General features: G+C 31.8%; 1 protein-coding gene across 4 annotated transcripts in view; it reads right to left on the bottom strand.

Moving 5' to 3' along the window:
• The window catches only part of LOC125075780 (protein bric-a-brac 1-like), a 250614-nt gene that overhangs the window by 60684 nt on the left and 166674 nt on the right, over window positions 1-23256 (bottom strand). Inside the window, exon 2 of one of the 4 annotated variants that reach the window (XM_047687534.1) lies at window positions 12909-12975. The exons of the other annotated variants lie outside the window; for them this stretch is intronic. Within the exon in view, the coding sequence (XP_047543490.1) occupies window positions 12961-12975 (15 nt within the window). The 3' untranslated portion in view covers window positions 12909-12960. Of the gene's footprint in view, window positions 1-12908; window positions 12976-23256 lie in introns of those variants that run through there. 4 annotated transcript variants of the gene reach the window in all.

Raw genomic sequence — 23256 nt, 5'->3', positions numbered from 1 at the left:
CGGAAGGAACGCCAAAGTTCTTCTCAAGAGGCTTTTGTCCAGCAGTGGGTTATTCACCGGCAATGTAGTATATTTTATCAACCGTTTTATTCAATGTTGTACTGTAAATACTCAATACAATGTCTATTACTTTGCTCATTTATTCATAAACTGCTGATTAAAAAACGATATCGATGTTATAGACAAATGTTGGCTCTCATAACGCAGCATATAGTACAGGTGTACTACGTAATTTGATTACACTACCTACCAAGTCTATAAATTAGAATTCCCTTTGACATATTACAAAGTAATACTTAAATAGGAAGTTACATAATACGCATAATTTAATGTATAGTATAAATTTATTGTTTATACTTTCTTGTTTATTAATTAAATAATGCCAACACAAAAATAATAAATTGTGTCACGACAAAAACCACGAAAGTTTATCTTGTGACTTTTCGTCTCTGGATCTGCTTACAATATAAGTAGATATAGTTACTAATACAACTTGAACTGATATTTTTTATTCTTATTGGTCATTTCTGATCTACAAGTTTCGTTATCTAAAGCATTCATTAAGCGAGGGATCATGAGAGAGCCGGTATGTTGTCGGATTTATTGTTAACTGGAATATTTACTATTTTGTTCTTGTGTCAACCAACGAGCTTTTATGTGAAAGCAATTCATTAAAATTAAGTATAATTCCCTAGATAATGTTCGAATAAGTTTTTTAAAATAATATCATAGAGACTGAATAAATATATTAAGCAAAGCTTTGAGCAATTTTTTTTCGATTTAATTATGGTAAAGTGTTTTGCTCGACCACCCTCAGGAGGTATTAACTCTCCGAGGTAAATTGTGTAAATTAAACCGAGTTAGATATTAATTTTATAAAATTAGCTTCAATATGAAATGTTTAATTGCTCTTAGAAAGGAGTAGTCGGTATTAAAGTATAAAGTGAGAATTTTCTAATAAAGCGTCGTGTATTACTGAATACAGGGTGTTTTCATTTTAACGTCGAACGAAAAATTTTAACTTTTATCCGTCTTTCTAAGACAATATTATATGTTATGGTTTATATTTCAATTGTCATTTCCTCAATATGCCATTTTCATTTGAAACACTTGGATCTATCCAAAGGAGTGTAAAAAGTTTCTTAGACAGATAAGTAACACCCTTATTGCCTCCAATGTGACGGGGTGGCTGGTTCATTTTTCGCACAGAGAATTGGATTTGCGTTTCAACGGCGAAGCTAGAATTCTTGCCACCATTCCACGCGGTCATGATTTTGTAGTAACTATTTTTAATTTTAATCTATATACATTTACTGTCTCTCATGTTATTTAAATAATGAAAATTAAAAAAATATCTGAAACTACTTACAAATTAAATCATGAAAATTACACACTTTGAATATTTATCGTGATAACTATTCGTTATTTATTTTTAATTCAATACTTTGATATTACTAGTGCTGTAACTAAGCAATTTAAAGCTTTACACACAAATATCGACATATCTGTCTAATTATATCGATTCTATGGCATTAATTTAATTTTGACGTAGTAATTTTGTAAGTAAATTATATTCTAACAAAGGTTGCCGTACAAACAGACTATAAACGAAATTTCATTTATAAAGCGTGTTATAGTATGTGATAGATTTTAATTTGGAATTCGATATTATTCAGTGGGAATAATTACAGTAATTACACTTTCTGATTGCTCATTTATGTTTGTATATATAATATATTGTAAATAGTAAATCGTTCAAATGTAGGCGTTTTGTCACAAACGTACACGTTTTGGTGTTTAAATGTGTTTTATTTAGTCAAAAAGAAGCTAAGTATTTCGTTTTGTATCACGTGACTCTAATTATATAAGCGTCTAAGCAAATAAATGTTTTAATGTACGTAATTATTTAATGCCTGGGATGCAATGGCTATTTTGTAAAGCTAAACCTGAAGTGCAAATACAACTATTAAAAGTTTTAACTCAATCGGATAAATGATGCCGAGAGCGTAAAATATTTAAATGCAACTAGCACTAATTTTAGGTTTAAAATTTATTGTGGTGGTCAACTATGTGCAGACACGTATCGGGTAGGATTTTCTATTGTGATACCATGATATTTGTGAATCAAAAAATTAGAAGTAGTTTGACTGTCAGTTTTTTTTTTGTGTGTTATAATCGAACAAAATTAAAATGATCATGATTGAATTACTGTACGGTATGTTAAACTTGGCCATTTAATAAAATAAGACCTATTCCGCATAAGTTTATTAAGTATAGAGTAATATTTAATTACATAAATTATTAACATATTTATTGTAACTTTTAATTAGCCATTAAAATAAGCGTTGCGATGCAACAATGCAATAAAAATAAATTATGTTAAAATCGTACATCATTTTATGTTTTGTAACATGTTGAGATATTTAAAACCAGTCATCCGATTGAAAGTGTGTCCAGAAACAAAACTCCAGGTAAAACGACTTTATGACACACGTGACAAGAATTAGTGTCAAAAGACAAAATAAAATTGATTTACAATGAATCTCTGGTGATTGAGAAGGAATGATTTGGATAAGAAACGGTTCTGAGCTATCCACAAACTTCATACGATAGTTCGAAAGATTTGACAAAAAGTTGTCTGCTTGATGAAATAAATCCCAGAAACAATTGGTTTGAATCCAGATTTTAACAGAGGTCCTCGAAATTTCCATCATATAAGTTTCCCTCTATTATTCATATAATTATATTATATTCACCAGACAAACGAGGCAGTTTAAGACTAATCAGTATACCAGTGACCAAATCGATTGCAAAAGCTCGGTTAAAAATTAAGGTTCAAACCAAAATTTAGGGGAAAGACGTTATATTACCTAAACATAAGTGTGACAACCTCACGAAGATGTAGCTTAACATAAAAACGTCTAAAATTTAAAATTATGGACAGCCTAAGCGAATTTCTCCAAGTTATTAATATATCAGTATTCGATTTATTATTAAAAAAAAATCGTAACATCAATCATCAATTGAATTAATTCAAGTAATAAAATCACGCAATGAACATATTATATTGCAATGTATTTGTGTTAAATTATATTCCAACAAATAACATAAAACAAAATCGCGTGTCTTCGAAATTCGTCTATTTTTTGTATTACAAAACGATCCATTTTTTTTTTCAATTACGTCATATTTATTTATGAATTAATTTTCATTCCCTTGCATTTTAAATATCGAATTTAAAAAACAAAATGTTTTATTATAATCGATGTTTACCTTAATAGTTTTAAACGTGAATATTATTCATGAATTTTTATTGTGGATTGAAAATAAACAGACATATCAAATTTCCAAGCTGGATATAATAGAAAGATTTAATAAAAAATCATGGAAACAACTCTGTGCACATTAGATACAAAAATAAATGATTTTTTATTGTAATAAAGTTTCAATCTAAACTAGCGGTAGGTGATAATAAATGAAGGTATAAATCGGGCAGAGTCGGGGGCGTAGGCCAGTGCACCATAATTTGACTGTTTAATCGGTACGTGCTGCATATTGGGCGCAATATTTAAGCGAATCAGGCGATAAATTTCGTTCGCGCTGCTCGCCTTGATGATTCACGAGCGGTTTGTCCTACGAAATAGATTTTACCATTTTGTTTACATTGTTTACATATATTATTAATTCCGTATCTACTGTTAACTACGTGACTGTCTCGTCGGCTTAGTGATTAGCTTCGTAGTGCATATAACGAGGTCTCAAATTCGAGTTGAAATAAAAAGACAAATGTAACTTTTATCTTTTAAGAATATTTCAGTCGCAACTCACAACCCTGTTAGGAAGTAGACTGTGTTACGATCCCGAGCTTCGGAAGTCATGTCCTTTAGTACCGCGTCTGAATTCTTCCCGATCATGTCGCATAGCCGTCCCATGAATATACTCGTAGTAAAATAGTTTTTACTATATTCATGTGAACACACGGAGTGTTTTATTCCTTTAGATCGGTCATCATAACCGAAATTCGCACGAATACAATATTTTATTCGTAAAATAATATAACGTTTAATTGGGTATATTTATATCTTTTAATTTGAGTAGCAGTCATTTTTCAGTTTGATTTGATAAAGTAAATTCTATCGCACAAACTTGAATCTACTTATCTACGTTCTCTCGTCATTATAATTGTTTACTATATTTATTTACTAAACACATTTAGGAACACTCGAATTAACCTCCTCGAAAACCGCGAAGTTTAAATATCTTATTCGAATCAAACTAACATACCGTTACACATTTTGGACGTGAACGTCTTGAAATTAGTTTTTATAGCATTTAAGAAAACTGATGATAACCAAATCGGGGTATACAGTTACAAATTTATCATCTCCGTCCAAAATTTTATGACGCAACTCGAAAGACAAAGGATCAAAGAATTCTTAACGGATTTAATCGCGTATATTAATTATTTTATTTTAACATCCCGACGTTTCGAGCACTTTGCAGTGTTCGTGGTCACGGGCAGACTGGATGTTAAAATAAAATAATTAATATACGCGATTAAATCCGTTAAAAAACTAGTTTTATTTCAATGTGTAATAATCGCGAAAATCTAAGACAACATTATCAAAGAATTCGTTAAGTTGAGTGAAGATCTTGACACATCGCACGCGGGGTAGGGCGTCGCGCCGCCACTCTGAGGTCGTTTCGCTGCATCATATCCTTATAGTACTAATGTTGACTCAGAAAGAAGCTACAATGTTTTATTAAGTTTCACTTGTCAGCAAAGTCTATCTATCTATTACGTATATACATAAATCCATGTCTGAAATAAATATACTTAATATAGGAAATCGGCCAATGTCGGCCTATACTCGTCAAAAAGCCAAATCAAAATATACAAACTATAGTGTTAGGCTTCTCAAGAGCAATCAAGTGATACTCATATAACGTAAAAGAATGATGTCGTCTGAGCGGATATCCCAAGGCGAAATATGTCTTAGATCAAAAATTCTTTAGCATCGCTAGACAATACTTCTATTAATTTGACGACTCTCAGAAATCTGTATTATATTTGTTTCGTACTATTATCACCTCTTTATTTGATATCCATTCTTAAGTCGATGAAAGGTAAATGTTGTCATCGCAAATAAAAAAGAAATGCGAAGGACTTTCTTGTTTTATTTACAATAGTCTTACGTTTAATCATAATCATACCTGATGGTGATGGTAAGTGCTGGTGTAGTCTAAGACGCTTGCCTAGAAGATGCTAATTCGTTCTTTCCGTGTATCTAAATGATCATAGTAAAACACAGACGCTATGATATCTCATATTTTCGCTATGCGCAAGAAAAAGGAAGGAGGTTAAAGTTAAGGAAGTTAAACGCTTATTTTATACTTAAACGTACCTGATCTTGATATAAAGTGTAAAATTGTTCAAGTGTGAAGTACTGCTTCACCTTGTTTAGGATGCCAAATTTTTTGGCAGCGACTATAGGTTTAGAGTCGATAGAAGTTTGTAGTGGATGCAATCGTGATACCTTAGATCAATTTTATCGTTAAGTCACAGATAGTTGGAAGGTAAAAGGACTTTGGCAGTGAATAGCACCGTACCCGTTTTAGTGAGGTTAAATTCTAAATCCGTACCACCTGGAGACCATCTATGTCAGAAAATCGCTTCTTGAATTTAGAGTTCAAAATTATTATGACGTACATATTCAAAGAAAATATTACCTGTAACGTACGCGTATTTACATAAATTTCGCGGCCGTATTCACGACGCAGCGTCACCCCGATTTTTTGTTGAATTTTAATATCCACTGGCAGCATTGTCTCGTATCTCAATTAATAATATTATGAATGGGTTACTTATTATGTTTGAATGTCTGTTACTCAAAAACGTCAAAACTGCTGAAATGTATCGAATAAAACTTAATAAAGTTTAGTAAGGGATAAAATACGTAACCTGTTTTGATTGCTTTTTAATTTATAAAAATTAATTTATATATTTTTTTTATTTTCATTTATTTCTAATACGAAACGTTTATAAAACGGCTTATGTAGTATGTGTAATATATGTTTTAAATAAAATCTACAGATATTACCGTATATTTACATTTTTAATTTCAGTGCAATTTTCTAATGATACAAAATAAGGTGGACACACATTTGAGCACCCGCCTTTATAAAATTCGTTAATGGCTAATACGCAAACACCGTACACGGAACGAGCGAAAACAATGATATGGGAAATAAAAAACAAGTTACAATTTCATTACGTTGCATTTTAAAGTAATATCTTGCCGTAAGCGAATTATAGCTGAATATTCAACGAGCAAACGGTCGCGGATAAGCGTGTATGCATCAAATATTGTATTATTAACGCCCCTATTTAAATAGCAATACGGTTTGTGCTCGCCGGATACTGCCTCATAAAGTATGAAACACTCCCGTTAAACGATTCAACCTATAAAACGTATAGCGTACGTTTAAACTACAGATACTCAAAATTAAAACTGTTAAAACAGTAGAAATTTAAATGAAAAGACATGGATAAGTTGATATTTAAGGACCGGCAAACGCGCTCCGCGACTTGAACATCGGGGATGATTTTTATATACGCTTTGGCAGATATAAAAACTTGGAATTCCTTTGAAAAGAAAAACACTTGGCTTTTTTCATAAGCTCGGCCCGTTTCGCAGGTACAAATAACGTTTTAACGCTTTTGTATATAAATAATAGAAAAACGAGATACGTCACGTGTTTAATTTGTTGTTGAGTATTATGAATTGCGTTTTTAATATTATGTTCATATGTATCTAACTATCACAACGTAGGTGCGTAGCCGTCATATATCATATATCACAGTCAGGGTTAGAAAATGAGGAGATTCCTCACACACTGGCGTTTTACGTCGTCGTACGTCGAGTCGTCCGGTCGTCGACATCTAATTTTTATAATAGAACAAAAGAAGCAAACAATGGGTATGCCGAGATATAGGCAGAGTCGCAACATAACACAAGTGAGCTTATGTTTGATTGAACGCATAAGAATGTGGGGTTCAGTCGGTGCCGCGGGTTAGACAGAGAGAGACGACCGGGGGAGAGGGACGGCAACATCGCAATTACCTCGTGAGATTGTTGAATAAATTTACATTCAGTTGATTGAAATAATAATGAAATTGCTAGGGCACACTCTGTAGCTCCGTACGCGATATTTAAATTAATAATAAAATCATAATGTTACACAAATCGCGCACGTGATACGCGCCGCCATCTCTATGATAATTAGGTTCTTTCTCGTGCCGTCTTTTGTTTTGAATAATTCAAATTTAATTCAAATTTTCTGCGAGTATTTTATTTGACTCCCCACCCTTATTACTTTGATAATGAGATGCTTGAAAATAAAATGCACTGAAAGTTAATACTTTTACTTAAATCATTAAAAAATATATGTTATTTAAGAAGAGCATACTTGCACATACACTTGAATCATCGTATGAGATAATTGGAATCCAGAACTGCCACCGATTCAAAATAAAGATTCTACCGAGAAGAATCGTCAAGAAACGGAGTAAGACAGATCAGACAGTTGAGTCAATACAACATTTAAATATATTAACATATTGCATGTACATTATCTTTTATAATTTATAAAAAAAACTACATATTTTTAGCATTAAAATAAAAAATGTACAAGATAATTATTCTGCTGTCACTCTTTCATTGTCACGTTTAATTTTAAACGAGGTATACTTAGTGCTTTGATAATTTATAAGTAAAAACACAGTAAATGCTACGATGCATTCAATTACTTAAAAAATAATATCTTTGATGTCAAGGAGTGCAAGTCGTTAATTACGAAGAAATAGAAAGAAAATTAAAGCCTCACACTTGTATCGGAAATTAATATACCGTTGAAACAACACACTTTAATTTGTTCTTTATTAATATCACGTAATTGAAATTAAATTTTTAATAATATATAATGAAAATTGAAAGCTTATTATCAACTTATAAATGAATAATGTTTTCTGATAAATAAATGCACAATTTAAACAGCATGCATAATTATTTATTTATAAAACATACAAAAGTTAACAACGCCACAATCATATTTTAGATTAAAAATAAATGAAACATCTTACACAATATTAATTCAGTAAAAACATACTGTATTAACATTATTATCGGAATAACGAGGTAATACACCGTAACAAAAGTTATTATGTAAACAACAAAAATGTTACGGTAAGAAAATTGAGAAAAAGTTCAGACGCGATGTTTTAAGAAACATCACCCTTGACCTAACTCAAGGGTCAACAGAACAAACATATTGGTAACTATTCGAACGGAAAAATCGGGCGACCACGTGACTTGACTCGACCAAGTCACGGCGGTCTCCGGCCGCGAGTTATCCCATGTCGAGCACGGGTCTAGCTAAGCCGGTGCGGATGTTTCGACCCTGACCTAGCGCAAGTGCTGGGCGGGTCACGCGGGTGGGAGGGTGACACGGGGCATTCACCTTGAGACGTACGATACAAGCGATCGCGAAGGGGAAATAGGTACCTATCTCTCAGAACCCCCTTTCTCTCCTGTTTCTATACAATTCGGTCCACTACTCTAAATCTAGCGTCAGTTCATATTTTGTTTACGTTTTCGATCGATTGTTTTATGACTTGTTTATAAAAACTATTTACTATAAGATAAAATTATATCCTGAAATGCCGGACCTGATATAGACTTTTACCTCAAAACCTTGTAATTATATATTTGATTATCTTTGCGCTGGCGTTGGTAAGCTAAAATATATTCTTTTCATGTCGATATCATTGATTCTGTTCAACTTCTGTCAAAAGCGGTTAGCACAAAAGACCATTCAAATGCTGATAGACTGTGGCCAGCTGGCTGGGATTAGAACATTGAATAGATATTCTGAGCCTCTATATATAAAAATGGACGAAAACATTTCGACAATAGCTACGAAGATTCGAGTTAAAATCGTCTGCATCACATAAAAATTATAAGTTCTTTTTTATACCAAATAAACAGTAAGACTAAAAATTAATCCAATTAATCACTTTACTCGATTCTAATCAACAGAAATGAGAAAAATTATACAATCATTTAATTGACTTATGCAACGAGCTTACAGTAAACAGGTAGAGCGAATCAAACGGCACTATTTTCAAGGACTAATGTTCAACATGCCATAATCATAGGCCATACACCTAAACATTTAGCGCGAGATCTTAACACAATTTACTCAATGACGGCTAAAAGCAGGTGTAGGTGTTAAATTGCAATATCCACGTTCGGAAACGTCGGCATCACAGATGTTGCCCGCTGATTAGTTCTGAGGAAGTGGATAAAGTAGGACGTGGCAAAGTGACCGGAGTCCGCATCCGTTGGCGTCCTAGCTAAACTGACTAACGACGAACGAATTAGTCCTTATTCTATGTTCCGTGCTGTTCGTCTTTTACGTTTGTTGGTGTAACGAAGCTGACTGTTTATGATTTATCTCGCGATCTACAAACGGCAAAACAAAACAAGCGATAATAATATATGTACATTTTCTATTTTCTTTTTTTTTTATAAATGTGGGATTTAGAAAGCGTTATGTTTAGACACACCCAAGTAAAGCTTTTTAAATTTATAAGTTATTCAAAAATTTATGATGCATTGCTTTTCTATGAAGTGATGTTTTTAAAGTTAATGTTCGTAGTTTCATGTAACCCAGTGAATGAAATACGTGAATCGTAAACGAAGTACACTTTTTCAATCCGGGCAAGTATAGCTTATTTCTCAAGTAGTTCATTTTTGTTTGTAATTCATATGATGTTCTGCAATGAAACAAAAAAATCTTGAGGGTTCATGTGAGCTTGGTATAATTCTGCCAAATTTATATAAAGCAATCCGCAGTAACTTAACAGTGAATTATAGTAGCAGATTATTTTAAATAAAACCATGCTACAAAGTTAAAATAAATTAATCTACTTCTAAATTTAAAATTATATAATAAGTAATGAATGCAAAAATTAATAAAACTTCAATCACACTTGAACAAGTATTGGTTTCGAGGGAAGTTTGACATTTATCTTCTAATATCAGCATTGTGATCCACCGGAACTTTGAATATCTATCCCAGACATTTTCCCAGGCTTCCACGTTTTTGACGTTCGAGATGTTCAGTTCGGATACCGATAAGACCGGAGATTGAACTAAAATTTATTTATGAATCATATCATCAACGTTTGTTGTAATGTGATCGTATCGTATATCTGACTACCGTATCGAAACTGTCAGGAATTGAAAAATTCTAAGTAAAAGTCAGAGTTGACGTTAAAGTATTTATTAGTTAAATGTCAGCAAAACGACTTACTTTTATTTTTCCTTTACAAATTCTTCGTATCAAACATTAAATATAGACGTAAAATTGACTTTCATCGAAAGCAAAGTCGAAATTTGCGTCGTTTATTTCAGTAAGTCGTAAAGCAAAAGGGTATCAAAACAACTTAAGATTACACATCATTTAAAATTACCTATTAAGATTAAAACACGGATACATGCGATGTTTATACTATATTTTCTTTAGTGGTAAATTTGTGATTCATCTTATATGAAAAGAATTGTCTACAATATCATGGGAGTATAAAATATGTACTACTAGTTGATAATCCGTAGCGGAGCGAGGCGCGTTGAAGATCGAATCTCTATCTTATATTTTTATCTAAGGAATATTTTTTAATATGGAACGTCTGTAGCCGCATGGTATTACCGACTATAATACCGTGACGGCAAACGACACGAAGATATAAACCTTTGTATGAGTTCGTGTGACACATATACCTATCTTATAAAGATTAATTTTATGATCTCTTTGTTTTTATATATTAAAATTTATTATTGTTTATTCGTTTTCTATAATGATTAAATATTTCAATAAAAATCAACCTTAATGTTTTCTACCTACCGAGTCGTCGGCGGGTGCCTTTGTAATTATTATACAAATACAAATCAAAAGGGTCTTTGTTTATACACTCGCAATGTGAGTTACACTAACTACTTCTTACATCGCTACACGAAGTTCAACCTCAGAAAATGTTTAACTCCTAAACCTGTAGAGTATTTATATATTTATACGTAATTAATCCAATTGATTAATAATAAATTGTAATGAATGATAAATTAAAAGTCGAGTGTAAATATACAGTTATCAATGTACGCTCTGTGATGTTGAACGACATGAGGTGCGAATATAATATCCGAATAGAAATTGTTACGTATGACAAGTTAAGATGACTTTTGTTCAGTATATATAGATTGACTTCAATTTATATAAAAATATTTGATTGATTTTTAATTTTTATGTGTGATATATTGGTTAAATTATATATTCCAATAATTTTATATACTTAATGAAGTTTTCTAGAAATATGAGTAAAGAAACACGCTGAAATTATTAGACACAATTCTCAAGTGAAGTGTGAACTGTTATTGATTATAATGAAGAAAAACCCGATAAAAGAATATAAAACAATAATTAACATAAAATTGTGAAGAAATCCGGAACGAGATGCGGAGACGGTGAAAAAACTTAGCCTCGGTCTGTTACACGTTTTAATGAAACTATAAACAAAACGATAAATATATCGGTATACGGTATATCGTCCGAATAATCATTCAATCAATCAGCCGTCCTTCTCACACTTGATTGGAGTGATAGAGAGGACTAATTATAGTAGTTCGGGCAGCCATCTAAAAGCGTGACGTGATTTTCACACCCGCGATATATAAGTGCAATCATCAATACACTCACTTAATTAAACACGTCACATAATTATAGCTCGTATTGCAATCATACAAAGAGCACTATCGTATAAACTCAATGCTCCAGCTAACGTAATAAAGCTACAAGAAAGAGTGCAGTTATGTTCTGTTTTTGTTTAATATAATAAATCAATGATGCGTTGTTTCTCAATTATTATTCTTCATTAAATTATATTTTAATTATCTTATTCTCGGAGTGTAATTTAGAAATTTATATTAAACACGTTTGTCTAACTATTTATGTAATCGATTAAAAATGTGAGATCTTATTTGTATTGTCGCCTTAGTTAATTGAACATGTTAAGATCTTTTTTTACTTTGAGTTGATATTTAAGGTACGATAAATGTAATTTTATTTTGCATATAAGGAGATTAATTAAGTCAATTGAATTAAATTAGACTAGAATACCATTTACGTGAATACTACGAATAGAAACAAACGACCAGCTTACACTTGGCATGAAATCGTTTTAAAAATGTGCGAATAAGCGAATACCGTAAGCGATAACCTGTAATAATATGAATAAGCAGTAGAATAACGCGTCCTAAATGTTGAATATAGAATAAGATTAGCGTCTGCCATCTCAATCGCGTTAAACGTTGCGCTCTCAAAGCTAATTCTCGCCGGTGGATGCACTATGTCGTTGACGTTTTCCGTCACCCGCCCGAAAAGCACTTTCGGAGCGTAAAGCCTCCGGAGGGCGTGGGGGTGCCCCCACCTCGACTTCGAAAAAAGGCGATGCACTTCGAATTGTTCCTTTTATGTCCGCAATCGATCGTTTCGGTAAAGCAGCGAGTTTTATCTGTCCGGCGCGAGGCCTTCACACGTGGTAGCCTAATTGGGAGTTCCTGGGATATTCGATTAGAAAAAATGTCTCTTTAGATACTGTGGGTGGGCGTGGGAAAGGTGCGGTTCCTGGTCGCTGCGCCTCATCATTTATTCCGTCCTAATGCATCGAGAAAAATGCAGCGACTATACATGACTCTTATAGAACGTTTTATTATTTATGTTCATAGTTTATTCAGCTTCAAGCCTGTGTCAAAACGGTTTGAACGGCGTGTGCTCTCCGAAATACAGTTCGCGTTTGTACTTACCTGGGACTTTGATGACTGCTTTATTTCCGGATTCTTAGTATTAAACTTTGCTTACCTGTAAGAAAAAGAGTACATATTAAAATATTGTCGTATAAACAGGTGAATTAAATATTAGCAATTATAGCTGTAAATATGTTACTCGTGATAACGCTAAGTTCTTTTGTTGTTAGTCATTACAATGTTATTAGATCGGGCTATGCTGTACTTTCTTATTTACCATCTAAGAACTCATCAAGTTGTTTCTCGCCCAAAAGCAATATATTTACTAGTTCGACGACGTATTTTAGTCAAATACATTTAATATTTTATTCTTGGCTATAAAATTTATAAATGACTGTAAAAATATAAGTATTATCTCAATATCTATTCAACATACATTTCTTTACTGTGGAATGTTTTATGCAGACGTTCATAAAGACGATTCATATTTATTTTATACATGAGTTCCGGTCGCGATTATAGAGTGGATGGTTTTATTCATTACTTAGAAGGAACTGTTTAAATTATCTGTATTATTTATATATACATATATATAATATATAATGAAATCTTTAGTAACATAAAGTGCAACGACCTGGGAGTTTTGAGTTTAATTAAAAATATGTTGAACTGAAGTAATAGTTTTTTTATTGAAATAAAAGAAAATAAATAACTTGTATTTATAACGATTTTGACTATTTAAAATAAAGTTTAGAATATTAAATTAGAAACAAACTTTGAAAATTATTAACATTATTATAACATAATTTATTTAACTGTTCAATATTCTTAACACAACTTATTTAGTCTAAAGATTTTTTTTTATGAACTGAAAAAAGCGAATTCGTGTGTAAATGTTGTTTATTTAAAAATGTTAACTAAAACTATTTTGATATTGATATAATCGAACGGAGTTTTTACTTAACAATCGATAAAAACTGGATTATCTTTGGAGTGTAACGGATCATGATCGTAATTATGTTATACCTACACGTTCACGTGAAAGCAGCAATTGTTGTTATATGAAAATTTGGTGCCGCACTTCACAAAATGGTCGTATAACCGACGACATTTCAGTTTGCAGTTAACGATCGTTAAATGCAAATTTAAAAATGTAAAAAGAACAATTATCTTACACGTCTCAACAATACAATAATTTCAATAAATATTATACTGGCAACATTATAAGGGGCTTGTTAATTAGCAACACTGTTGCATCCGTCAGAATGGATAATTACAACACGATTGCATTAATTTATTTTCATTTAATTGTTATCAATATTCATAGTAATTATGCTGTCTACTGGACTTTATGGTAAGGATGATTTTCAGTGATTGTGCGATATTTTAATAAACAAACATTGATACTCCGTAACAACTTACTAGGTATCGTATTTCATCTGTGAAATTTTCAACTCTTACGGTATTGCGCTTTGTAAATGTTATCCTTTTTTTCGTTATTATCTATCTAGTATCGAGTTTTTTCTTACGTAATATCTGCATGTAAAGGTGATAGCGATTTTTTTTTTTCGGGTATTATTTTTCGGCAGGAATTATTCGAGTATTCCATTTGCCCATTCGTTTTACTGGCAAAAAGCATAATCTTTCACTATGTCGAGTTTGATTAAAATCCGTTCAATCGTTTTCGCGCGACACCTACGTGCATGACGGATGAATAAAATGTTTAAAAAACATATGGATTTATCTTCTATTTTGATGACAATATTATAATATATTATCAATAAATATATACGTAATCAGAAGCTTTGCTTTAAATGTCGTCTTCGAGAACATTTCAAACATCTTATTTTGTTTTTCTTATGTATTTGTAAACCTTAAATGTATAAAAAATAACCTTTCACAGTTTATGAATTTAATTATGAGCAATTTTTTTGAGTATTATTTTAATTGTTATACTAAGCCCTTTAATTTATTAGGCGCCGTCATTTTTTTTTTGGTTAATTAAAATAAATTTATAAAAAAACATTTTCACATAATATTATTTATACAAAAGATTCATATAGTTCTGTTGAAACATTAAATATGTAATATAATTTAACATTATGGCTTCAATCAAATTAAAAGGTATATCCGATTTATGTTCAGTACTACAAACTACTTTTAACAAGTTCTGATTGTACATAATTGAATTATTATTAGCTGAACGATTGTACAGTGAACGTCATGTTAGTATAAGAAAATAAAATTCACAAGAATACAAAATGGTCTGTAAAGACTTAATGACAGAGTGCAAGGCAAAGTCGTTTCTTTAAATCAATCGGCTCGTATTACGAAATTAAACAAAGCCTCAGGTTCAATTTTCTCCATATGTCGCCTTAATTATTTACTAGGTAAGCATTTTATCGGTTTATTTTGTGCTTATCTACATACAACTAGTACACACAATATGTTTATGTTTTACGAGATTAAAATAAGTATTTTTGTTTTGAAAAGGACGTTGTGACCACGAAATAGGAAAATAAGATACGTCCTTATGTATGGCCGATTTCAATGTTAAACACGAACGAAGATCCATTATTCTTGCCACCATTACGGGTTTTATACGCCCAAAGAGAGGTTTTCGTCCCATTCAAATAAAAACAACACTCTTGCAGAATTTTGGCAACTATTAATAGAAAAAAAAATGACACAAATCTATTCTGGCCCTCGCAATATTGATATTCCGCGTTAGATAAATTGATGAGTGTCGGAGACTGCATAAAGGCCTGTCGGATATAACTTACTCCTCCAATTTTCGTTATAATATACCTAAATACGACATTTTATTAAAAACAAAAGGTAGTTAAGTATTGGATAATAAGTGAGGAAAGTACAAGTTGGAGTTCCTTGGCTCTCCGAAAATGTAACGGAAATCGAAGTCAGAGGTGACGGTATTTATTAGTACAGATATAATCCGAACTGTAATTACGTTCTTATATCAAACAGAACACCGTGTAAGTGCCGAGCGCTATCTTGTATTTTTCTCTCATAGAAATTTTATATGGGAAAGGAAATTTCTTACTTTATATCTGAGAATGGCAATTATCTAACGTAATATCTAGATGAAAACATGACGTTAAATTTTTATTATTTTACATTGGAGAAGTATTGAGGAGAATGGTCGTCTTTATCGGTCGCATATAAAATTCAACGCGTGAAAACGATTCAAGTAAAGCTTGAAATTCCGTGGGCTTATTGTTACTGTTAATCAGTTTAGGGATACAAAATTGAGAATCCAATCACTGTCCACCGTTGACTATTGCATTTAATGCTAGTTTTCCACTGAAATAATTGCAACTTTTTTAAATCTGTAGAAAGTCTCCGAATAAAGACACTATAGCATAAATTTGTCGAAAGTCGAGTAAATTTGTAAAAGCTATTGTCAGCGTTGATAGCACAAATGTTGCCAGTTTTCCTTTAGTGGAGACACAGGTTTAGGTGCGTCCAATTAAGCTGTGATCAAGTTCCATGCCGTAACTCTTGACTATAGGTGCAGGTTCAAATCGTGATTTGTATTAGTTCAATTTTATGCCTAATAAAACTTTTGTTTTAAATAACTTAATTATTTTATGTTACATTACATGTTTATATGGCTAGGACTATTTAGTTAAATAGATTGTACTTAAGCTTTTTTTTTTAATGTTATAGGGGCGATAATAAACGAGCAGGAGGCTCACCTGATGGAAAGTGATTACCACCGCCCATGGACATCGGCAACACCAGAGGGGTTGCAGGTGCGTTGCTGGCCTTTTAGGAAGGAGTACCCTCTTTTTTTTAAGGTTCCCAAGTCGTTCGGAAAAACCGCCAGCGAAAGCTGGTTCCACAGAGTATTTTAAATGCGAAATATCATATGTATCTTAATCACAATTGAACTGCTAAACAGAACATAATATGGCTTTGGAAGTACTTCTATCTAAAAATAACACGATTTAAGAGGTGATAAATTCACCTTGCGAAGATCCACAACCCTCTCTGTGTTGGCTGAGAAAGATATCACAGGTCTGTTCAGGACGTCTCATACTGCACTGATTACTAACGACAGACGGGTCGCAAAACAATTAATGCGCATTAATTAAGTAAAAAAATATATTCTCAATTTATTGCAAAAACAAACCGAAGGTTCCCTTGGTGTTCTGAAATTTGATGAGCTGATGTCAATAAAAAAATCTTGCAATACATCAGGTCAGGACTAAAAAGTGAAAATTACGTAAATTTTGCTTATTTATTTATATTACTTCTAATTGTTTTATACATTGTTTTTTTTTGAAATGCAAAGGAAATGCTATAAATATTGTAAATGAAATTATGTCTATTTTTAAGATTTTTCGATAAATATTATTTGAAAAAGGTTTTAATCCAAACAGAGTCACTATTTTAATATCATCTCAACTCGTTGATCTCGGGGTTTGCGGTTCATTGATGGTATTCGTATACTGTTTACTCTGCTTATGTACATCTTATCTTCGTTGTTTTTGTATCTATGTACAATGTGCAAATAAAAAACTGTTCATTATCCTTTTCAACTCTCTCAAATAATTTTATTTTTTGTTTGTTTGCCAGACAAAGACGATTTTAAAAAAAAAAACAAATCGATTCGTGCATATTCATGTACGTTTTATATTAAATTATGATTATGGCCAAAATTTTGAAAATTAGTTGAACAACAGAATACATAAATTTTCAATTCAATTTAAATCGATAATATTACGCGTATATTATATAGTTTACTTAGTAGCATGTGCGATATGTAATTTATGTATCTATTTGCAATTTAATCATACCTCATTATTATACATTTGTTATATATAATTTAAAATTATTATCGCGACTACGTTTATTATATTAATATTTGTATTAGAGTGTAGTTCACTACGACGCATACGAAGTAAATAATGAATTTTAATTTAGTTACTTGTATTGTACTTCTATAAGGCTAAGCGGTTTGATAAATAATAACGTATAGTTAAATGTTTAAGTTTGAAAATAGAACTTTATTTTAAAATCGTTTTGAAATTTATTAAATAGAATTAAATTTAAACTTTTTGTCTGTCTGCGTGTCTGTACGTATATACTTTTTAAATAGCAAAGACGACATTTATGTGTTAATCGAAAATAGCAACGGAAAATGGAAATAGTTTTACTCTAGTCACATATTGCTATTGCTTCATTTAAAGTTCTGATATTATTAAAATTATATAAGTTATTATATGCAAAATATATAAAAAGATTTAAAAACATATAATTAACTTAAATTAATTTATTTATTGTTGCATTATAAATGACGACCTATCAATAAATATTTTAACGTAATGAAGCTTAAAACACGAATAAAAATATTCTTTATTACATATTAGTACACCGTATCTTTGAAAATAACATAAAATTAAAGAATATGGACTCAGTAAGGAGATTCTTTCAAAAAATGTACGGATTTAAGTTAGAGTCGTTACATACCAATACATATTAATTTAATAATTATTAAAAAGTAAAGTAGCAGGATTCGCATTCACAGTGTGTTAAATAATATATAAATAATAAATAAATCGTATCAGATTAACACAAAATACCTAAAGTAACATTACTCGTGTATTTTTTTTAAACGAGTAAATGACACTAATTGAACGATGCATACTAATACAATCTATCACTAAATAGCGTAACAGTGGGTAAGCAAAACAAACGATCTAATTGTATTCTATTCAATTTCTATTGTAATTTCATTATTCATGCAGCGATGCCCCACTTCAGTGCGTAATTTAAAATTTAATAACAGCAAAGTGCGCTCGCCCAGCACAGCGAAAGATAACTTATTGCATTTCATTTTTTTAGTACCTTCCCCCGGGTACACCTTTTAATATTTGACTCTTGCAGCTAAATCATCATGAAAAATGAGAAAACGCGAACAAAACAATTACTTTCACGATTCAATCGCAAATATCCGCTCGTAAGTACGCGATATTGTACTACGTGTCGAAGTCGAATGAAATGAAAACAAATGACACGTTCAAAGTTTTAAATTAATTTAAAATAATATGTTGTCAGCGGTAATCATCTTAAATGTATTCCAAGGAATACAGCGTATGTTACAGTTCGCATTGAAATAAGACTTTACATGGAATTTATGTTTTACCTACAAATGATTTTTAGGCCTTACCTTCGCGAATGGACATTTTTTCCAATCTACATTCGTTTCATTGTCACGGCTAACGCAAATGGAAATGGATGTATGGAGTGATGCGATTCAATCCTGGACTCTACCCAAACCAAAAATGATTTATATGATCACTAATTGATAGAACACACGAATTCGTAGTCACGGTTTCAAAACGTCCAAGCTCCAAAATGGAGATAAAAGGTAAGTATTATGATAAAGAAGGTCAATAAAAATGGAATCGTATAATTTATAATAAATCAAGAAGATTTTTCGAAAACATGTAAAAATAGCTCACGTAAATTTCTAAATCTTATTAAAAAGTCAAATTTGTGGGTCAAGATTTTATTTTTCATGTAATACAGTTTCGACGTCTGTCTGTGCGTCTGGTAGAAATAGAGCGAGCTAGGCCGTGCAAAGATATTGCGTACAAGTAAAGTTTTGCAATACAAAGATCCATTGTAACGCCCTATATTCTTGGCTATTTGGTAATATCACATGAATAACGCATGAAATGTTAATGTACATATATGCTATCTTTCTTCGTCGGGATCTGGGTCGACGGGCCTGTGTCATACTTACAAATATTAATAATAACGGCGCGAAGGAAGGAGACAAATAATTTGCGCTACTGAATAAATATTTAAAGACATATCGCTTTTTATTCATTCTTGATGTTTTCACTTAATACGATTCGGATCGTGTGAGCTATATGTTAACTATGTTGATGCGATAATACTACTAATATAATTTGGTAGTTTTATGCTATTTTATAATCGCTAGCTACTTTGTGGTTACAATACAATCTAAGGATCCATAGACTAAGGTCTTAAGGATCAAATCAAAAGCCAATGAGTATCGATAGAACTACGTCCTGATTAAGGTAAATATTGATTTTAGATTTGTGATATTCTTTATATTTTTAATAATGTAACTAGTAGTAGTTGTTAAATTTCATTTAATACCATTTTGGTGACATTATTCATAATTATATACATCTCATTAGGACCTTGTCAAATTTAATGGAACGACAACTCTTCCGTTAGGTGATCTTTTCTAGCAGATCCGTTCAGACTTCAGTTCCTCTAGTCTTTTAGGTTACATACCAACTCTTCTTGAAAAACATAATTCGTCATATTTGGATTCTAAGTGCTGCCCTTATTAAATTATCATTGAATACTTTGATCTATATACGATTTGTAAAGTTAAAGCCTAACATCCTTATGGTTCTTAATCTTACGATATTATAAAATTCGCCTTTAAAAAAACCTGAAGGAACTTAATAAATTATATACGTGACATATACCTAACATATGTAGATGTAAATAAATAATCAAAACCAAACTCAGACATATGTATATATACGATTCACAGCATGTTATTATGAAAAATTTAAATCAACTTTAGTCTCTATAGTTGCAATTTACGTCATTGTTCTCGATGTTACAATGCACATTTAGTTTTATATTTAATTACCTACGCGCTAAAGACTATTTTGGAATGTAAATTAAAAAAATAATTGCGCAAAAAAGTTAGGATGCATTCGTGCTTAATCACATTACATCTTTGGCTTCGTTCATTCGTATTTTTTTGGAATATACCGTCATTCCCCGCGGACGGAGGAAAAAAACCCTCACATTGTGATATATTTCCTACAAGCATTGTTTATCACAGATACTCTTATCTAATTACTGTAATTTGCTTATCTTTGCACTCGATCACAGTGTGTGAAGTGAAATAAAAGCAATCAAATAATATAATTAGTTTAAAGTAACCAAAGTATCGTTAATGATTTTTAAAGGTTTTATTTAAACGTTCCACATTAAGAAACTTATCCGAGCTCTTGGCGGTAACTCGTACACACACGCCTACTGTTTAAATGCATCATTACACGATGCAGCGCCGCAGAATCACACATTAAATAAGTTTATATTTTACCAAGCGTAACATTATCGTTTGGGTTGAGAAGAAATTCTGTCGATCTTTACAATTCTTTTTTACATTACGACAACTCGCTCGTATTTCGGCGAGGCCTATCCCAAAGAAGAAAAGCCATTTACAAATATCAGTCACTTTTAATATATTCGCACCTAACACATAGCGCAATCGAGCGATCATCACGACCAGAAAATAATCAGACGCACGCTTCAATGCCCAATAAGATATAACGTCGCCAAGTTCTTATAACAAAGGAAAACCTAATAACTTTTATTGATACGTCAAGAAACATTATAATACAGTCGTATAAGTTGAGGACGATAATCATTATATTTAGACGTGGGACGTGAGTCTGGAAATTAGTACATTTATGTACTGTACACCACAGTACTGAATTCAAGACTCGCCCACTTTCATCGCTAATTGATAAAACAATTACGCCATTTATCATCAATAAGAAATTTAAGTATCCGATTCCACGGCACACCCTTCATTATTTAACGTGAAACAGAATTGTCCATTTGTTTTAATTTACGTTGAAGCGTACGTATAAACAATTAAGAATATTGATACACTCCGTATTAGCCAATGTTCGTTGGCATATAATTGATATTAAACCTATGTAATTGGAATAATAAAACACACATCGCTATACAAGGCGTTGTGACATACATTATTTAAATCAATCTAATATTTCAAATGTCAGTCTGTTTGTTATTTAATCACGACCAAGGAACCGTTTGTAATGAAATTTGACAATGATGATTTGAAGAATGTACGGATATCAATTATGAGAATTATAAATAACTGTGAAGGCGGATACCGGGAATAATTAAGGAATTAACATTCAAGTAACTGTTATGTTAATATTTAATTTCTTACCAGAATTATCAGTGGTAAAATATTAAGTAATATTTTGTCGATCGCTCGCCTTCAAAACAATCTATCCTGAAACGTTTAAAGAGAAATACAAAGATCCTTTTCCATAAAATGTGGGCTCAAAATAACTGTAACGAAAGCTATAAGGATTAAATCGTTCGAATCACGTGGTATTTACAAACCGATCCGTATCAGGTATCGGTGCAAGTTTGCGGTAAAAACTAACTCGGATTGAAGCTAGTCAACGCGATAGCCCGCTAATTGCCCGGGCCAATTATTACGCCACCAGGCCACCTGTCCACTGAGGCGTTACTCTAGACTTGTTATAGATATGCTATGCTTCAATACACTAACGAAACGTTTCAGTCATTACGGTTATTTATGAATAATGGAAGTAATTGTCCAAATATATGTATATGATATTACTACACATTATTCTAGTAGAGCTAATATATTTTTTATTTTTTACTGAAGGATATTTTTATTCACATAAGCGATTAATATTTATGAAACAATAGCTATACGTCCGGTTTACATTTACGTTACAGGAAATTATATAAAAGTACTTAGGTCTTGTGTTTTTTTCGGCCAATGTCGTTCCAGGGCGGACACAGAACAAGAAGAAGCCAAAGTTTCATCACAATTGGATCTATGATTTCAGAACGCATAGAGGACAAACGAGGTAAGAGGTTTAAGAGGTTAAATTATGTCTTTTTTTTCGTTCGTTTTATTTCCGCGCTATCAACTCACCGTTGTCACTGCGGCCGCTTTTGATACGTGTTAGTGGATAGTGGGCTTTACTTTACTATGGCTGCGAGCCTTTTTGGTCTCACTAAAATCCGTCCGATGTTTGCCCTCCGACCTATCTATCCCGTTATTAAAACGAAACGTAGCACGTTTACGCGCACTCGCCGCGTTCGAAAATATTGGATTCTGAATGGTAGAAAAAGTTCGCACGGAAGAAAACGTTGCAAAATGATTGTGGCTTATATTGCCCACACTCGTGTCTACTCTCGAAGCACGGTTTAATATCGTGTGATAACTGACTGTATTTGTACTATATTTCGTCCTTATTCTATAATATTACGTTACGCCATAATATAAGTTTGATTTCATCTTTAGTCGGTCTTATTAATCGTCAAAAATAAAATAGGAATTAAATAACTCTTCGATATAATGATTATTACGTTTCTGTTTTCTATATACCGCCGATATTAAATAAATAGCCGGGAAACTTAATAAAATATGAACATATGACTGGCTGAGCGTTTATTTCCTTTGCCGCGGCAATAAAACTGCGCCCATAAATATTTTTAACCCATATATTTGATAACTTCCATTAGAGATACAAATAAAAGTAAAGTATCGTAAATATAAACGGAGAAAATA

This window comes from Vanessa atalanta, chromosome Z (assembly GCF_905147765.1).
Source record: "Vanessa atalanta chromosome Z, ilVanAtal1.2, whole genome shotgun sequence".
NCBI classification, from domain to species: Eukaryota; Metazoa; Arthropoda; class Insecta; order Lepidoptera; family Nymphalidae; genus Vanessa; species Vanessa atalanta.
The sequence above is the reverse complement of the archived record's forward strand: the minus strand, read 5'-3'. Positions and strand labels throughout refer to the sequence as shown.